At 41.8% G+C, this 19,152-nt stretch overlaps 1 protein-coding gene across 4 annotated transcripts in view; it reads right to left on the reverse strand.

Annotated features, from left to right (window-relative positions):
* The window catches only part of LOC143815513 (uncharacterized), a 781,879-nt gene that overhangs the window by 60,085 nt on the left and 702,642 nt on the right, over positions 1-19,152 (reverse strand). For 3 of the 4 annotated variants that reach the window (XM_077294772.1, XM_077294771.1, XM_077294773.1), the window contains one exon: positions 1,692-1,839. The exons of the other annotated variant lie outside the window; for it this stretch is intronic. In XM_077294772.1, the coding sequence (XP_077150887.1) occupies positions 1,692-1,839 (148 nt within the window). The remainder of the gene's footprint in view (positions 1-1,691; positions 1,840-19,152) is intronic. 4 annotated transcript variants of the gene reach the window in all.

The following is a 19,152-nucleotide window of genomic DNA, read 5'->3' on the forward strand; positions in this document are numbered from 1 at the left end:
TTTTAAATCATGTGTGTGTGTGTTTTTTAACCCTTTCCAACAATTGGATTAATAATGGATAGGTGTCATAATTGACGCCTCTCCATTATTAATCTGGCTTAATGTCACCTTACAATAGCAAGGTGGCATTAACCCTTCATTACCCCATATCCCACCGCTACAGGGAGTGGGAAGAGAGTGGCCAAGTGCCAGAATAGGCGCATCTTCCAGATGTGCCTTTTCTGGGGTGGCTGGGGGCAGATGTTTGTAGCCACGGGGGGGCCAATAACCATGGACCCTCTCCTGGCTATTAATATCTGCCCTCAGTCACTGGCTTTACCATTCTGGCGGAGAAAATTGCGCGGGAGCCCACGCCAATTTTTTCCGCCATTTAACCCTTTATTTCAGCAGCTACAGCGCTGAAATTTTGCACATACACACTACTAACATTAGTAGTGTGGAATATGCAAAAAAAAGGGGATATGAGATGGTTTACTGTATGTAAACCATGTCTCATATCCTGTCGGGTTTGTGCAGGAGAAATGAAAAGCCGGTAATTGAATTATCGGCTGTTCACATAGATCGCGCTGAATGAAATCTAAATACAGAATATATATATATGTGTCTCAATGACTGTATTACATACTGTATATATGTTTTCCCGAACATTTGAGCACATAAATCCATTAGATGTCGGTTTTGCAAGCCTGCGCGAAAATCTCGCAGTACGGATGCCATACGGATTACATACGGAGGATGCCATGCGCAAAATACGCTGACACACCCTGACTACGGATCACTATTTTGGGAACATTTCTCCGTATTACGGCCGTAGTACGGACGTATAATACGTGGCGTATTGTCTTACGCCATGTGTGACCCCAGCCTTACTCTCTGAAACTCAGCTATCAAGCAGAGCTTTAATGAAGACCATGATTGATTTATTTTATATACTGTAATACCATGGTATTGCAGCATTTAGTATAAGCAATCAAGCAGATTAAAGTCCCATAGTAAAAAATAAAAAAGTTTTAAAAAATAAGTTTAAAATTACATTTAAAATAAAAAAATAATAATATTTAGTAACACCATATCCATAAAAGTCTGGCCTACCAAAACATGAAATGATTTAAAACATACCATTAATTGCAAAAAAAAAAACAACTCAAAATGCCAGATTTGCCATTTTTCAATTACTGCAGTTCCCCCAAAATGCAATAAAGAGTGAACAATATACTGTATGTACACAAAAATGATATCAATGAAAACTACAGTTCGTCATGGAAAAAAACAACTCTATTGACGAAAGAATTAAAAAATGGTGACACACAAATTTTTATTTTATTTTTTTACAAATTTCAGGATATTCACTACTAAAATATGAAAAAAACTATTCAAGTTTGGTATTGCCGTAATTGTCGTGACCTGTAGAATCAAGTTGCCAGGTCATTTTTACTGCTCAATGAAGGGCGAAAAAACAAAATCCAATAAATTGTATGGTAAAACGAACAGTGTCATTCCAAATTACAGCTCGTTCCACAAAAAACAAGCTCTCATACAGGCTTTGAGAAGAAGGCGAGGGAAAAACTGATGTGCAAAAAATAAAAATTGCCCAATAGGGAACTGATTAAAGAGCTTTATATATTATACATTAAATAACTATTGTAATTACACGCAGCAAGGTTCAGAGAAACAACACACAACATACTGACCCTCAGTGATGTCACTGTAAGCTGGCTCCAAGTTTCCTTGTCTAATACAAAAACAATGGTGTTGGCCAAACCATGAAGTGGAGCACTCATCACATGCAGTAATGTGAGAATGAACACAGGATGACTCGGGTAGAAGACGTTATGGATTCTAGAAGATGAATCAAAAATACACGTAAAATATTAGTTAAATAAATAAAACTGAACTGATTTTTATGTAATATTGGTCTTGTACGTCATACCGAAGACAATAAGTAACATGCAAGAACTGATGATCCCTATGCTAGAGAACTTATATTTTTTCTTAAAGAATAACTAAGCTTTTTTATGTAATTATCAATTTACCTTTGAAAAGTTATGATTTTTTTTCAATATGCTTCATTTTTTTTGCCTACTTCTCTCTCCAAACCATGATACTGTGCTGTCTAGCTAAAGCTCCTTAAGAGCCTGCTTTAAGGTACCGTCACACTAAGCAACGTCGCAGCGATATAGCCAGCGATCTGTGACGTTGCAGCGTCCTAGGATCGCTGTATTTGACACGCAGCAGCGATCTGGATCCCGCTGTGAAATTGCTGGTCGCTGCTAGAAGGTCTGAACTTTATTTGGTCGCTAGGTCGCCGTGTATCGCCGTGTTTGACAGCAAAAGCAATGATACCAGCGATATTTTACACTGGTAACCAGGGTAAACATCGGGTTACTAAGCGCAGGGCCGCGCTTAGTAACCCGATGTTTACCCTGGTTACCAGCGTAAAATGTAAAAAAAACAAACAGTACATACTTACATGCGTCCCCCGGCGTCCGCTTCCCACACTGACTGAGCGCAGTAAAGTGAAAGTGAAAGCACACGTCACCGCTGTGCCCTGCTACTGCCGGCGCTCAGTCATTGCAGGAAGCGGACGCCGGGGGACGCATGTAAGTATGTACTGTTTGTTTTTTTTACATTTTACGCTGGTAACCAGGGTAAACATCGGGTTACTAAGCGCGGCCCTGCGCTTAGCAACCCGATGTTTACCCTGGTTACCCGGGGACCTCGGCATCGTTGGTCGCTGGAGAGCGGTCTGTGTGACAGCTCTCCAGCGACCAAACAGCGACGCTGCAGCGATCGGCATCGCTGTCGCTATCGCTGCAGCGTCGCTTAGTGTGACGGTACCTTTACACTGCTTCTCAGCAAAAATAGCTTTTCTTATCTACAATCAATCAGTGATAGGGACTTTCCCTATCTGAATACAGGAGAGGACAGAAGAGAAGCTCAGACAGAGGAAATTCCACTACTCAGATTAGGATCTAGCTGAGCAGCAGTTGAAAGCAGATTCTAAAGGAGTTGACTGGAGAAAACATGTTAGCCATGGGGTATGTGGCAACTTACTAATCGGTGGGGGTCCGACCGCTGGACCCTAAGCAATCAGCAGAATGGGGAATTTTATCCTTGTTACAAAATGGAGCAGCAGGTGAGATGGCCAAACAATGCTCCAATCATTCTATATTGGGCTGCCAGGTAAGCTGAGCACAGCGCCCATCCGCCCCATAGGTACGGAATTGAGGGGCAGTTGACCGTGCACACTGCTGCTCCCTTCTGATGAGGAAAGAAGTACACTGTTCTACGGAATGGTGCATGTCCCAGGAATTGAACCCAGACCAATCAACAAATTATCACCTATCGAGTGTATAAAGAGATCATTTGTTTTTACCAGTCAACCACTTTAAGGAGATTGTACTAAGCAGTTAAAACAGCACTGCGGCATTGAGTTTGGGAGATAGGGTGGCAAAATAAAGTACATTACAATAATTCATGACTTTCTGATCAATAGTTAAAGATGAAAAAAGTTTAGTTATTCAAGATAGTCAAACATTAAAAGCATACATCACATTTCAGATAACTTTTTAGAATAAGCTAACAATGTCTGCATGAGAGATACAACTATATCTGACCATGATATGATTTATATGAGCCATTTTTCACCAGTTTTCTTTTCTGCAGGCTATAGTTCTACTTTTTAGCTGTTTCTGAGGTAGTGGAAGAAACTAGCTGCTGTCATGCCTCCTAAACACAGTACATATAGATGTGAGGGATTCTATCCCCGTCTCTTTAACACAGTATACAGCAATTTGAAGGATATTCGATTACTATGCAGTGTAGCTCTAAATCAGTGTTTCCCAAATCCCGTCCTCACGGCCCCTCAACACATCAGGTTTTCAGGATTTCCTTAGTAATGCACAGGTGAGAGAACCTGTGCCAGCTTCTGATGCCTTAATAATAATTCCATCACTAGCGTAATACCAAGGAAATCATGATGTGTTGGGGCTGTGAGGACTGCTGTTTGGGAAACACTGCTCTAAATCAAGCTCTGGGATTAATGAACACTTAGGCTATGTGCACACGTTCAGGATTTCTTGCAGAAAATTCCTGAGAAAATCCTGAGATTTTCTGCAAGAAATCCGCAAGAAATCTGCATGCGTTTTTTGCACGTTTTTACCGCGTTTTTGGTGCGTTTTTTTGCGGATTTTTCCGGACATTTCCCAATGCATTATATAGTAGGAAATCCGTGAAAAATCCGCAAAATTAATTAACATGCTGCGTTTTTTACCGCGATGCGTTTTTTTCGCGGAAAAAAATGCATCATGTGTACAAAAATTGCGGAATTCATTAAAAATGATGGGATGCATAATGTATGCAGATTTTTTGTGGTTTTATAGCGTTTTTATAGGGAAAAACCACGAAAAAACCGCGAAAAATCTGCAACGTGTGCACACACCCTTACTAGAAAGCTGCAGCACTGTCTGTGCTCCTCCATTGCTTGGCAGTTTGTATTGTTGTGAAGATTTTAGCATTTTTTTTATCATAATGAATGATATGTTCAGGAGATGGATGAAAATGTTAAAGCCATACAGTGGCGACCAAAAGTTTAGCATTTTTCTAAAGTGTGATTACTTCTGTCTGGTTTTGGTGTTGCCATTTTCCTGGTGATGAATTGAAAGTGCATGAAGTTGTCATCATGCAAGATCTTAATTTTAAGGAAAAAAGGTTTAGAATCAAGAAGCTATAGATATTTATATATAGAAGCTATGATATTTAGGCTATGTGCACACGTTCAGGTTTTTTTTCGCAATAAAAACGCTATAAAAACTCATTAAAAACGCATACAATATGCATCCTATCATTTAGAATGCATTCTGCATGTTTTGTGCACATGGTGCTTTTTTTTCCGCGAAAAAAGCGCATCGCGGTAAAAAAAAGCAGCATGTTCATTAATTTTGCGGATTTTCCGCGTTTTTCCCGCGATTCTATGCATTTGGAAAAAAACGCACAAAAAATGCACAAAAACGCGGTAAAATCGCGGTAAAAACGCATGCGGATTTCTGGCAGAAATCCTGACGTGTGCACATAGCCTTAATTAAAGAAAGCTGAATGCCAAAAGTTTTGCATATACCATTTATTGATCACAAAATAGAGAGTAAATAATTGTTTACAATGCCATAACTTAGCATTTTGTAGCATAACTTCTTGCATTAATTGCTGTACCAACGGGGCCAGAACTTGTCACCCTCATCCAAGAGGTGCTCTATAGGGTTTAACCAGGTGATTGGCTTGGCCTATGCAACAGGTGAACATTTTTCTTTGCTAACAAATTTTTTACTAAATTGGATGGGTGCTTAGGATCATTGTCTTGCTGGACTTTCCAGCCCCTGCCTACTTTGGTCTTACATTCTCCAGTATATCCTTGTACATGGTAGTATTCATATTTCCATCAATTCTATGTAGAGGGCCAATGGCAGATGCAGAAAGCAGCCCAAACCATGACACTGCCACCACCATGTTCCACTGTAGGTGTTTGGTACCTTACATCATTACATTTTCCAATTATGCGGTATATATAGTGCTTGCCATCACTACCCAACATACTGAACTTGGATTCATCTGACCACAACATCTTAGACCAATCTGTCTCTGTTGCGTTTCCGTGCGGTCGCTGCACACGTCATATCGCCGCATGTGGATGCATCCGCATACAACGCATGACCCTGCGTACCCAATGTTAAACATAGTTACCTAGGGAAACGCAGGATGCACACAGAAGTAGGTAAAGGGTAGGCAGAGCTTCAGAGAGGAAGAAGGGAGGAAGTATGCAGCCCTCCTGAATGCAAATGTGAAACCAGACTTTGTGAGGTCTTGCTTCTACTTAACGTGGCTAAGCTCGAGCCAGATATCCATCAAATCCTTTTGCTACTCCTGATGTCTATGCTACATGTCCAAGCTCAGTCCAGCTCAACAGGTGCTATCCATATCTACCACTCTGCAAGCAAGGTGCCAACTTCTCACTACTATTCTGCATGCTGTTCAAACCTAGCCTTTACAATCAAAGTTACACAACACTTCTTCTAATGAGTCTCCAGTTTGCCTACATTTCACTGATTTCTTGTGACTAACCATTTTCTTGCTACAAGTACCAGTCTGCATGCACCTCTATTATTAACCATTTCCTTGCTGGAAAGACTGCATTAATGTCTCTGTCATTCCTATGACTAACCGTATCTTGGCTTGAATATACCAGACTGCATATATATTTCTGTATTACTGTGATTAAAGGGAACCTGTCACCTGTAATGCTGTAGATAAGCCCCCAATGTATCCTGAAAGATGAGAAAAAGAGGTTACATTATACTCACCTGGGGGGCGGTCCGATCCGATGGGCGTCGCGGTCTTGGGCCTCCTATCTTCATAGGATGACATCCTCTTCTTGTCTTCATGCTGTTGCTCCGGCGCAGGCGTACTTTGTCTGCCCTGTTGAGCAAGGTACTGCAGTGCGCAGACGCTGGGCCTCTCTGACCCTTCCTGCCTGCGTACTGCAGTACTTTGAAGAAGAGGACGTCATCATAAGAAGATGGGAGGCCCTGGACCGCGACGCCCATCGGACACAGCGGAAGCGCCCCTGGGTGAGTATAATCTAACCTCTTTTTCTCATCTTTCAGGATACATTGGGGGCTTATCTACAGCGTTCCAGAATGCTGTAGATAAGCCCCTGATGCTGGTGGGCTTAGCTCATCTTCGATTTTGGGGGTGACAGGTTCCCTTTAAATGCTTCCGTGCTGGAAGATATCATTTTTCAGTTACAGTTCACATGTGTATCTGCACATCTAGCTCGCTTTACCTGGTGCTACATGCTCTATTTTTTTTGTCTGCCGTTCTGCATACCCTGCTGTCCAGGTCCTTGCTGATCCATGTGTCGTCCGTCAAAAGCCTCTCTGCCTACTGCACCATAATTTCCAGTTCATGACCTAAAACTTGTAGAATCCACCTCAGTAGCTGAGCCCATCAAAATACACATTGAGAAATGTACCTTTTATTCTAAATTATAAAGAATATTAGACATCACCAGCCCTTTTAACAATATGATGCTGAAGGTAATTTATATACATTAAGGATTATTGAGCTGGCTTCTAATATTCATTATATAATTACGGTAGTAGTATTGGATACATTATTCCTTCTAATTTATTCTTCAGTTAGCTGACTAGTCTTTTTCCTATTGATTGTAAACATCCTCATACTGTACAATACAAACAATGCAACTGATGATAAACTGTTATTCTCCTTAAAAAGGAACTCTACATGTGGTTAACACCGGATACAAAATGGGTTTTCAATGTGGTCTTTAACAAGTTGCTTCTGCAGAAAGATATAAGTAGCTCATCTGTGACACCCCTGATCTGTTTATTTGTCAGGTCCTGACATTAGAATGCAATCTTTCTACAAATATTATTTACAAAAATGCCAAGGGAATATTTACACTATATTAATCCCTCAGTGACAGCAAATTATGTCCTTAATGACTGAGCCAATTTTTACAATTCTGACCATTGTCACTTTATGAGGTTATAGCTCTGGATTGCTTTAATCGATCCCATTGATTGTGAGACTGCTTTTTCGTGACATATTGTACTTCATGTTAGTGGTAAAATTTATTCGATATGAAATTTAGCAATTTTCAAACTTTTAATTTTAGTGTCATTAAATTAGAGAGTCATATTGCACAAATTAGTTAAGAAATAACATTTCCCACATGTCTACTTTACATCAGCACAATTTTGGAAGCATATTTTTTTTATAGGAAGTTGTAAGAGTTAAAAGTTGACCTGCGATTTCTCATTTTTCCAACAAAATGTACAAAACCATTTTTTTAGGGACCACCTCACATTTGAAGTGAGTTTGGGAGGTCAATATAACAGAAAATACCCAAAAGTGACACCATTCTAAAAACTGCACCCCTCAAGGTGCTCAAAACCACATTTAAGAAGTTTATTAAGCCTTCAGGTGCTTCACGAGAACTAAAGCAATGTGGAAGGAAAAAATGAACATTTTACTTTTTCACAAAAAATGTACATTAGACCCAAACTTTTTTACTTTCACAAGGGTATCAGGAGAAAATGGACAACAAGATTTGTTGTTCAATTTCAACTCAGTACGCCGATACGCCGCATGTGGGGAAAAGCCACTGTTTGGGCGCATGGCAGGGCTCAGAAGGAAGGGAGCACCGTTTGACTTTTTGAATGCAAAATTGGCTGGAATCAAAGGCGGGCGTCATGTCGCGTTTGGAGACCGCTGATGTACCTAAACAGTGAAAAAAACAATTCTAACTCCAACTCTAACACAGACCTACCCCTGAATCCCAACCTTAACCCTAACCACAACCCTAAACTCAACTCCAACACCACCCTAACCCCAACCGTAACCGTAACACAACCGTAATCCCAACACAACTGTATCCCCAGCACAAGCCTAACCCCAACATCCCAACCATAACCCCAACCGTAACCCCAACACAACCCTAGCCCCAACACAAACCCTAGCTCTAACCCCAACCCTAACCCTAGACCCAACCTTAACCCCAACTCCAACACCACCCTAACCCCAATGCCCCAACCATAACCCTAACACAACCGTAACCCCAACACAACCGCAACCCCAACACCACCGTATCCCCAACACAAGTCTAACCCCAACTCAACCCTAACCCTAGCTCTAACGCCAATACGTACCCTAGCTCTAACCCCCAACCCTAACCCTGGCCCCAACTCTAACTACAAAGAGTGAAAAAAAAATTACTTTATTTTATTATTTTTACCTAACTAAGGGGGTGATAAAGGGGTGTTTGATTTACTATTTTTTATTTTGATCACTGTGATAGACCCTATCACAGTGATCAAAATTAACCAATAGGAAAAATCTCCTATTGTTGCTGGGTGATGGCCGGCAGATCTAGGCAGGCGCCCACTATTTTCTTCCAGGAAGAAGACGCCGTGAGCCGGGGGACAGAGCAGGATTGTCCAGGGACTCCAGAGGTTCTGGGCGGGGGGGCTCGGGGGACCCCATTTCTCTCTCTCCTCTGGTCTGCTAGATCATATCAGAGGAAAGAGAAATGAATGGGAAATCTGACTTTTTTTGTGATTGCCGTTCAGTGAATACAGGCGATTGCAAGACTGGGGACGGTAAAAACCGACCCGAATCATGTTCTCCGGGGTCTCAGTTATTTTAGTTGTATAGTGATTACTTCTCTAAACAAAACAAGCGTATTTCGTTAATTAAAGGTCGTTAGCAATTTTTTTAAATTTACATTCCCTTTAGTCATTTTCTTCTATTCTCAGAGAACTCCTTTAACCCCTTAACGTCCAATGACGGATATATCCGACATTGGACACCTACCCCTGTTTGGTGCAGGCTCCGGCAATAATCAGTTGTCATGTGCCCCTAAAAGCCATGGGTGGAATTGCAATCTACCTGCGGCAGTTAACATGTTAAATGCCGCTGTCAAACACTGACAGCGGCATTTAACATGCACATGCGGAAAGCAAGTCATTAACTCCGCCCATCTGTGCCCATGTCACATGACCACGGCTCGCCGATGGGTTGGCATGACAACCTGGGGTCTGCAGGAGACCCTTGTGATTGTCATAGCTTAATAGCTATGAGCGCCGCCCAGCAGTCGGCGCTCATAGCAAGTGAGCATTTCTGCTACATAGAGCAGCGGATGATCACAGCTTCTAGTCTCCCATGGAGACTACTGAAGCAGGTAAAAAGTAAAAAAAATGTTTTTTAATTTTTTTAAAAAATTTAAAAAATACAAAAGTTTGAATCACCCCCCTTTCTCCCCATTCAAAATAAAACAATTAAAAAAAATCAAACCTACACATATTTGGTATAGCCGAGTTCAGAATCACCAGATCTATTCAATATATAAAAAGAATTAATCCAATCAGTAAACAGCATAGCGAGAAAAAAAATTGAAAAGCCAGAATTAAATTTTTTTGGTTGCTGTACCACTGTAATAAAATGCAATAACGGGCGATCAAAAAATCGTATGCACACCAAAATGGTATCAATAAAAACGACAGATAGGCTTGCAAAAAATAAGCCCTCACCCAGCCCCAGATCCCGAAAAATGGAGAAGCTACGGGTCTCGGAAAATGTCAACTTTTTTTTTTTAACAAACTTTGGATTTTTTTCACCACTTAAATAAAAAAGAACCTAAACATGTTTGGTGTCTGTGAACTTGTAATGACCTGAAGAATCATATTGGTAGGTAAGTTTTAGCATTTAATGAATATGGTAAAAAGCAAAATCGGGGAAATTGCACTTTTTTTTTGCAATTTCACAACATTTGGATTTTTTTTCCTGTTTTCCAGTACATGATATGGTAAAATCCATGCTACCAATCAAAAGTACAACTCGTCCTGCAAAAAGCAAGCCCTGACATGGCCATATTGACAGAAAAATAAAAAAGTTATGGCTGTGGGGAAAAAGGGGAGCAAAAAATGGAAACGCAAAAACGGAAATACCCCTGGTCCTTAAGGGGTTAAATTAAGAGATTGGTTTGTGCTATACATTTCATACAGAATTTAAGAATCCTAGCACTCTGCGGAACATCACAATCCTTCCTCTTACAATATGTATGTGATATATTTGTGAATATTCAGTGCTAATAATGAGTACCATAATACTGCCAGGCAAAAATGGAAAACTGATGAAGTTAATATGTTGTTCTCCTTGTGGTTTCAGGAAATATCAATGTAATGAAATGTATAAAATATATAGAATACCAGTATGAGATCTATTATGAAACATAGTTTTAGTGACTGCAATGCATTAATCAGTGTTTGACACTTGTGTCTGTATTTTATGGGGCTATTTATTCACATGACCTTTTTTTGTGGACTAATTGTTTGGATATAAAAAACAAACAAAGAAAACAATGCTATTTCCTATTCTTGTCAGATTTGTGGACCAAACCATTCAAATTAATTGGTTCATAATAAAAATATACACCTGACAGTACACAAATGGAGATCAGGTGCTGTCCGTTTTTTTACAGACCTCCTTGAGGTGTTTTAGCATACATGAGGAACGGATCACAGATGGATGTGAAAAGTGAATATACGGAACACAAATGACTGAAAGAGGGACAAACATGGAGAAAAACGGAATGTTTTTTGCAGGCGCAAATAAAAAACTTGCATGTGTGAATAATATAGAAAAAATAATCAGATACGATGAGGTGTTAATCCATCTAGACTGCTGTGCAGTTATATACATAACAGAGATAAATGAATGAATTTTTACTTACTATTTAGACGAAAGGGATTTAGAGCTAGATGGAGAACACACTAGGCTGTCTTCATGAAGCTCTGCACCGCGCCTCGAACATTGGCTGTCCTTGACTTGCTCATTCTGTTTATTTTGATTGATGGCCACAACAAATTTGTGAATAGCTGTGCTCCAGAAAATGTTTTTGGAGTGTTGTGTCTGTGTTTTTTAATTATTGAATTGATGGAAGGCTTTGGAGGGTTCAGGCTGTTGAAGGCTAATGACATTAAATAGTGTAGGCTGCGCCAAAGCCCAAGCAGTAAAAGCAAGCCAAATCATTGCAATAACAAGGATATGTACTGGCTTTCCCGCAAACACTGACAGAACACCCACATCCAGGCATAAATCAACTGCTGAGCTGAATTAACAATCCCAAAAGTGGATGTCTGCTCCTTAGCAAAGAACTAGGAAATGCTATACAACCACTACAGCACCTATACAGGCCTATACGTTTCCATGGGGAGTTTCATCTGATGTACGGAAGAGAACAGTAAATCCAGAGTCAGAGTCTCCCAAACGTGTTGAGAATGATTGGATCATACTGATTACACGCCTTAGAAGTCATAGTCTACCAATGTAAGTATACCTAGGTGGACTTTTTCTGTGCGTCCAGGGTCAAGAATTTGTTCAACCTGGATTTCTAGAATTGTATTACTAGAATTTGTTAGATTTAAACTAGGCCATGATTTGTTTTTCTACAGGTGTCCTTGTCTGATAATAAATGTGTTTAACCCCTTAGTGACCACCAAAGGGACTTAAAACTAACCTGAGATACAAGTGAATAGCATCCCTCAACATTATAGATGACATCCTGCTGCATCAGTCACTATCGGTGTTGGCACCGACCATGGCTATTTATCCCCTTCATGAAACAGTCTATTTTGACCTTAATGACCTGGCCATTTTTTGGAATTCTGACCAGTGTTCCTTTATGAGGTAATAACTCAGTCAGGAACGCGTCAACGGATCGTTTTTTCATGACATATTGGGCTTCATGTTAGTGGTAAATTTAGGTCGATAATTTTTGCGTTTATTTGCGGAAAAAACTTGATATTTGGCGAAAATTTTGAAAAATTTACAATTTTCAAATTTTGAATTTTTATTCTGTTAAACCAGAGAGTTATGTGACACAAAATAGTTAATAAATAACATTACCAACATGTCTACTTTACATCAGCAAAATTTTGGAAACAACATTTTTTTTTGCTAGGAAGTTATAAGGGTTAAAATTTGACCAGCGATTTCTCATTTTTACAGCAAAATTTACAAAACCATTTTTTAGGGAACACCTCACATTTGAAGTCAGTTTGAGGGGTCTATATGACTGAAAATACCCAAAAGTGACACCATTCTAAAAACTGCACCCCTCAAGGGGTCCAAAACCATATTCAAGAAGTTTATTAACCCTTCAGGTGTTTCACAGCAGCGGAAGCAACACAGAAGGAAAAAATGAACATTTAACTTTTTAGTCACAAAAATTATTTTTAGCAACAATTTTTTTATTTTCCCAAGGGTAAAAGGAGAAACTGGACCCCAAAAGTTGTGGTACAATTTGTCCTGAGTATGCCGATACCCCATATGTGGGGGGGGGGAAGCACTGTTTGGGCGCACGGCAGGGCTCGGAAGGGAAGGAGCGCTATTTGACTTTTTGAATGGAAAATTAGCTCCAATCGTTAGAGGACACCATGTCGCGTTTGGAGAGCCTGTGTGTGCTTAAACATTGGAGCTCCCCCACAAGTGACCCCATTTTGGAAACTAGACCCCCCAAGGAACTTATCTAGATGCATAGTGAGCACTTTAAACCCCCAGGTGCTTCACAAATTGATCCGTAAAAATGAAAAAGTACTTTTTTTCACAAAAAAGTTATTTGAGCCTCAATTTTTACATTTTCACAGGATAAAATGGATCCTAAAATTTGTTGGGAAATTTCTCCTGAGTACACCGATACCTCATATGTGGGGTAAACCACTGTTTGGGCGCACGGCAGGGCTCGGAAGGGAGGGAGCGCCATTTGACTTTTTGAATGGAAAATTAGCTCTAATCGTTAGAGGACACCATGTCGCGTTTGGAGAGCCCGTGTGTGCCTAAACATTGGAGCTCCCCCACAAGTGACCCCGTTTTGGAAACTAGACCCCCCAAGAAACTTATACAGATGTGTGGTGCGCACTTTGAACCCCCAAGTGCATCACAGAAGTTTATAACGCAGAGCCGTGAAAATAAAAAATCATTTTCTTTTCCTCAAAAATGATTTTTTTTAGGCCGCAATTTTTTATTTTCACAAGGGTAACAGGAGAAATTGGACCCCAAAAGTTGTTTTCCAATTTGTCCTGAGTACGCTGATACCCCATATGTGGGGGTAAACCACTATTTGGGCACATGTCGGGACTCGGAAGAGAAGTACTGACGTTTTGAAATGCAGACTTTGATGGAATGGTCTGCGGGCCTCACGTTGCGTTTGCAGAGCCCCAGATGTGCCTAAACAGTAGAAACCCCCCACAAGTGACCCCATTTTGGAAACTAGACCCCCCAAGGAACTTATCTAGATGTGTGGTGAACACTTTCAACCCCCAAGTGCTTCACAGAAGTTTATAACACAGAGCCATGAAAATAAAAAATCATTTTTCTTTCCTCAAAAATGATTTTTTAGCCCAAAATTATTTAATTTTCACAAGGGTAACAGGAGAAATTCGACCCCAATAGTTATTGTCCAGTTACTCCTGAGTAAGCTGATACCCCATATGTGGGGGAAAACCATTATTTGGGTACACGTCGGAGCTCGAAAGGGAAGTAGTGACGTTTTGAAATGCAGACATGGATGGAATGGTCTGCGGGCGTCACATTGCGTTTGCAGAACCCCTGATGTGCCTAAACAGTAGAAACTCCCCACAAGTGACCCCATTTTGGAAAATAGACCCCCCCGAGGAACTTGTCTAGTTGTGTGGTGAACACTTTCAACCCCCAAGTGCTTCACAGAAGTTTATAACGCAGAGCCGTGAAAATAAAAAATCATTTTTCTTTCCTCAAAAATTATTTTTTAGCCTGCAATTTTTTATTTGCACAAGGGTAACAGGAGAAATTCGACCCCAAAAGTTGTTGTCCAGTTTGTCCTGAGTACACTGATACCCCATATGTGGGGGTAAACCACTATTTGGGCACACGTCGGGGCTCGGAAGGGAAGTAGTGACGTTTTAAAATGCAGACTTTGATGGAATGGTCTGCGGGCGTCACGAAGTGTTTGCAGAGCCCCTCATGTGCCTAAACAGTAGAAACCCGCCACAAGTGACCCCATTTTGGAAACTAGACCCACCAAGGAACTTCTCTAGATGTGTGGTGAACACTTTCAACCCCCAAGTGCTTCACAGAAGTTTATAACGCAGAGCCGTGAAAATAAAAAATCTTTTTTTTTTTCCTCAAAAATGATTTTTTAGCCTGCAATTTTTTATTTTCACAAGGGTGACAGGAGAAATTTGACCCCAAAAGTTGTTGTCCAGTTTGTCCTGAGTATGCTGGTACTCCATATGTGGGGGTTAAACCACTGTTTGGGCACACGTCGGGGTTCGGAAGGGAGGGAGCACCAGTTGAATTTTTGAACGCAAGATTGGCTGGAATCAATAGTGGCGCCTTGTCGCATTTGGAGACCCCCTGATGTGCCTAAACAGTGGAAACCCCTCAATTCTAACTCCAACACTAACCCCAACACATCCCTAACCCTAATTCCAACTCTAACCATGACTCTAATCACAACCCTAACCCCAACACACCCCCTAACCACAACCCTAACCCCAACACACCCCTAATCCCAACCCTAACCACAACCCTACACCCAACACACCTCTAACCATAATCCCATGCTATTATCCAGAAAAATGAAGGCAGCACTCCAATAGAAAAAATAAAAGTGGTTTATTGGCCCATGTGCGACGTTTCAGTCCAGGATGTGGACCTTGCTCAAGGCTTGAGAAAGGTCCACATCCTGGACTGAAACGTCGTACATGGGCCAATAAACCACTTTTATTTTTTCTATTGGAGTGCTGCCTTCATTTTTCTGGATAATAGCATGAGGTTTGGTATATACCTGGAAGGATTTTTTGCACCCTCTGTTTTCTTTTGGTGCTGCTATTTGTTTTCTTTTTCTAACCATAATCCCAACCATAACCCTAACCCCAACATGCCCCTCACCCTAATCTTAACCCTAATTCCAACCCTAACCCTAATTCCAACCCTAAGGCTATGTGCCCACATTGCGGATTTGTGTGTGCATTTTTCCACACCGTTTTTGAAAAATCCGCAGGTAAAACACACTGCGTTTTACCTGCGGATTTACCGCGGATTTCTAGTGTTTTTTGTGCAGATTTCACCAGCGGATTCCTATACAGGAACAGGTGTAAAACGCTGCAGAATCCGCACAAAGAATTGACATGCTGCAGAAAATACAACGCAGCTATCACAGTGATCAAAATGAATGAACAAATCTGCCGGCCGGCAGATTCGGCGGGCGTACTGCCCATGCTCCCTGTTGTGAACTCTGTTTTTGGGCTCCCTCTTGTGGTCACAAGTGGTACTGTGTGAGTGCTGTCTTTGGGCTCCCTCTGGTAGCTCTTTGTGTCATTCTGCAGGTCTGAGGCTGGATCAGCTGTCTCGTTATCTGTTAGCTGGTTTCCTATTTAGCTCACCTGGACTATCAGTTGTTGCCTGCTGTCGATGTATTCAGTGCTATTTTGATTTCTCCTGAATTCCTTCGTTATCAGTCTCGCCAAGAGAAGCTAAGTTTCTGTTTGGTTATTTTTTGCTCATCAGTGTTCAATATGTTTTTTGGTTATTTATTTGTCCTTGTCCAGCTTGCTAATATGTGATTTCCTTGCTTGCTGGTAGCTCTAGGGGGCTGAGTTTCTCCCCTCACACCGTTAGTTGGTGTGGGGGTTCTTGAACTCTCAGTGTGGATATTTTGTATAGGGTTTTTTACTGACCGCACAGTTCCCTGTCTGTCTTCTGCTATCTAGTATTAGTGGGCCTCATTTGCTGAATCTGTTTTCATTTCTACGTTTGTATTTTCCCCTTACCTCACCGTTATTATTTGTTGGGGGATTCCCATATCTTTGGGGTCATTTCTCTGAGGCAAGTGAGGTCTTACTTTCTCTATAGGGGTAGCAAGTTTCTCAGGCTGCGTCGAGATGTCTAGGAATTCAGGCACGTTCACCAGCTACCTTTAGTGTGTTTGGTTAGGTTCAGGTTTGCGGTCAGTTCAGTTACCACCTCCCTAGAGCTCGTTCTATGTTCAGTAACTTAGCTAGTTCATTCTGTGATCCTCAGCCTCTAAGGGTACCGTCACACATTGAAATTTCCATCGCTACGACGTTACGATTCGTGACGTTCTAGCGATATCGTTACGATATCGCTGTGTCTGACACGCTACTGCGATCAGACACCCTGCTGAGAATCATACGTCGTAGCAGATCGTTTGGAACTTTCTTTCGTCGCTTGATCACCCGCTGACATCGCTGGATCGTTGTGTGTGACAGCGATCCAGCGATGTCTTCGCTTGTAACCAGGGTAAACATCGGGTAACTAAGCGCAGGGCCGCGCTTAGTAACCCGATGTTTACCCTGGTTACAAGCGTAAACGTAAAAAAACAAACCGTACATACTCACCCGTCGGTGTCCTTCAGGTCCCTTGCCGTCTGCTTCCTGCTCTGAGTGCCGGCCGGAAAGTGAGAGCAGAGCGCAGCGGTGCTGCGATCTGCTCTCACTGTACGGCTGCACTCAGAGCAGGAAGCAGACGGCAAGGGACCTGAAGGACACCGACGGGTGAGTATGTACTGTTTGTTTTTTTATGTTTACGCTGGTAACCAGGGTAAACATCGGGTTACTAAGCGCGGCCCTGCGCTTAGTTACCCGATGTTTACCCTGGTTACCCGGGGACTTCGGCATCGCTCCAGCGCCGTGATTGCAACGTTTGACCGCAGTCTACGACGCTGGAGCGATGATTATACGACGCTGCGACGTCACGAATCGTGCCGTCGCAGCGATGAAAATTTCAATGTGTGACGGTACCCTAAGGATCATAACAGTACAGCAGGCCGAAAAGTGTTTAATGCATCGCAGAAGTGAGATAAGAGAAGTCCTGAGTACAATTTTTTTTTTTTTTCCTCTCCCTTTGTTGCAGTCTGTCCAGCTTCTCTCATCCCCTTAATCTCTGGGTGGCTTTGAGTTCAGCTGCAGACATGGATATTCAGAGTCTGACTTCTAGTGTGGATCATCTTGCTGCAAGGGTGCAAAGCATTCAGGATTTTGTTGTTTGCAGTCCTATATCTGAGCCAAAAGTACCTATTCCTGAGTTGTTTTCTGGAGATAGATCTAGGTTTCTGAATTTTAAGAATAATTGTAAATTATTTCTTTCTTTGAGACCTCGTTCCTCTGGTGATTCCGCTCAGCAAGTTAGAATTGTTATCTCCCTGTTACGTGGCGACCCTCAAGATTGGGCATTCTCCCTGGCGCCAGGAGATCCTGCATTGCTGAATGTGGATGCGTTTTTTCTGGCGCTTGGTTTGCTTTATGAGGAATCTAATCTTGAGAACCAGGCAGAAAAGGCCTTGCTGGCTCTCTCTCAGGGCCAGGATGAAGCTGAGGTATATTGTCAAAAATTTCGGAAATGGTCGGTGCTTACTCAATGGAATGAGTGTGCCCTGGCTGCAAATTTCAGAGAAGGTCTTTCTGAAGCCATTAAGAATGTTATGGTTGGGTTCCCCATGCCTGCAAGTCTGAATGACTCAATGGCTTTGGCCATTCAGATTGATCGGCGTTTACGGGAGCGCAAATCTGCGCACCATCTGGCAGGGTTTTCTGAACAGAGACCTGAGTCTATGCAATGTGACCGAAATCTGACCAGAATTGAGCGGCAAAATCATAGACGTCAAAATGGGTTGTGCTTTTACTGTGGTGATTCAACTCATGTTATCTCAGCATGCTCTAAGCGCTTAAAAAAAAATCGCTAAAACTGTCACCGTTGGTACTATACAGCCTAAATTCATTTTGTCTGTTACTTTAATTTGTTCTCTGTCATCCTACTCGGTTATGGCTTTTGTGGATTCAGGTGCTGCCCTGAACCTGATGGATTTGTCGTTTGCCAGGCGCTATGGTTTTGTCCTGGAGCCTTTAGAATTCCCTATTCCACTGAGGGGAATTGATGCTACACCATTGGCTGAGAATAAGCCTCAGTATTGGACTCAAGTGACCATGTGCATGACTCCTGTACATCAGGAGGTGATTCGCTTTCTTGTGCTGCATAATTTGCATGATGTTGTCGTTTTGGGTCTGCCATGGTTGCAGGCCCATAATCCAGTACTGGATTGGAAAGCTATGTCTGTTTCAAGTTGGGGTTGCCAGGGGATTAATGGCGATGCTCCTTTGGTGTCAATTGCTTCTTCCACTCCTTCTGAGGTCCCTGAGTTTTTGTCGGACTACCAGGATGTATTTGATGAGCCCAGATCCGGTGCCCTGCCTCCTCACAGGGATTGTGATTGTGCTATAAATTTGATTCCTGGTAGTAAGTTCCCTAAGGGACGACTTTTTAATTTGTCTGTGCCAGAACATGCCGCGATGCGGAGTTATATAAAGGAGTCTTTAGAGAAGGGACATATTCGCCCGTCCTCCTCCCCTCTTGGTGCAGGATTCTTTTTTGTGGCCAAAAAGGATGGTTCTCTGAGACCTTGTATTGATTATCGTCTTCTAAATAAAATCACGGTTAAATTTCAGTATCCTTTGCCATTATTATCTGATCTGTTTGCTCGGATTAAGGGGTCCAGTTGGTTCACCAAGATAGATCTTCGTG

Source organism: Ranitomeya variabilis, chromosome 3 (genome assembly GCF_051348905.1).
Source record: "Ranitomeya variabilis isolate aRanVar5 chromosome 3, aRanVar5.hap1, whole genome shotgun sequence".
Taxonomy (NCBI): Eukaryota; Metazoa; Chordata; class Amphibia; order Anura; family Dendrobatidae; genus Ranitomeya; species Ranitomeya variabilis.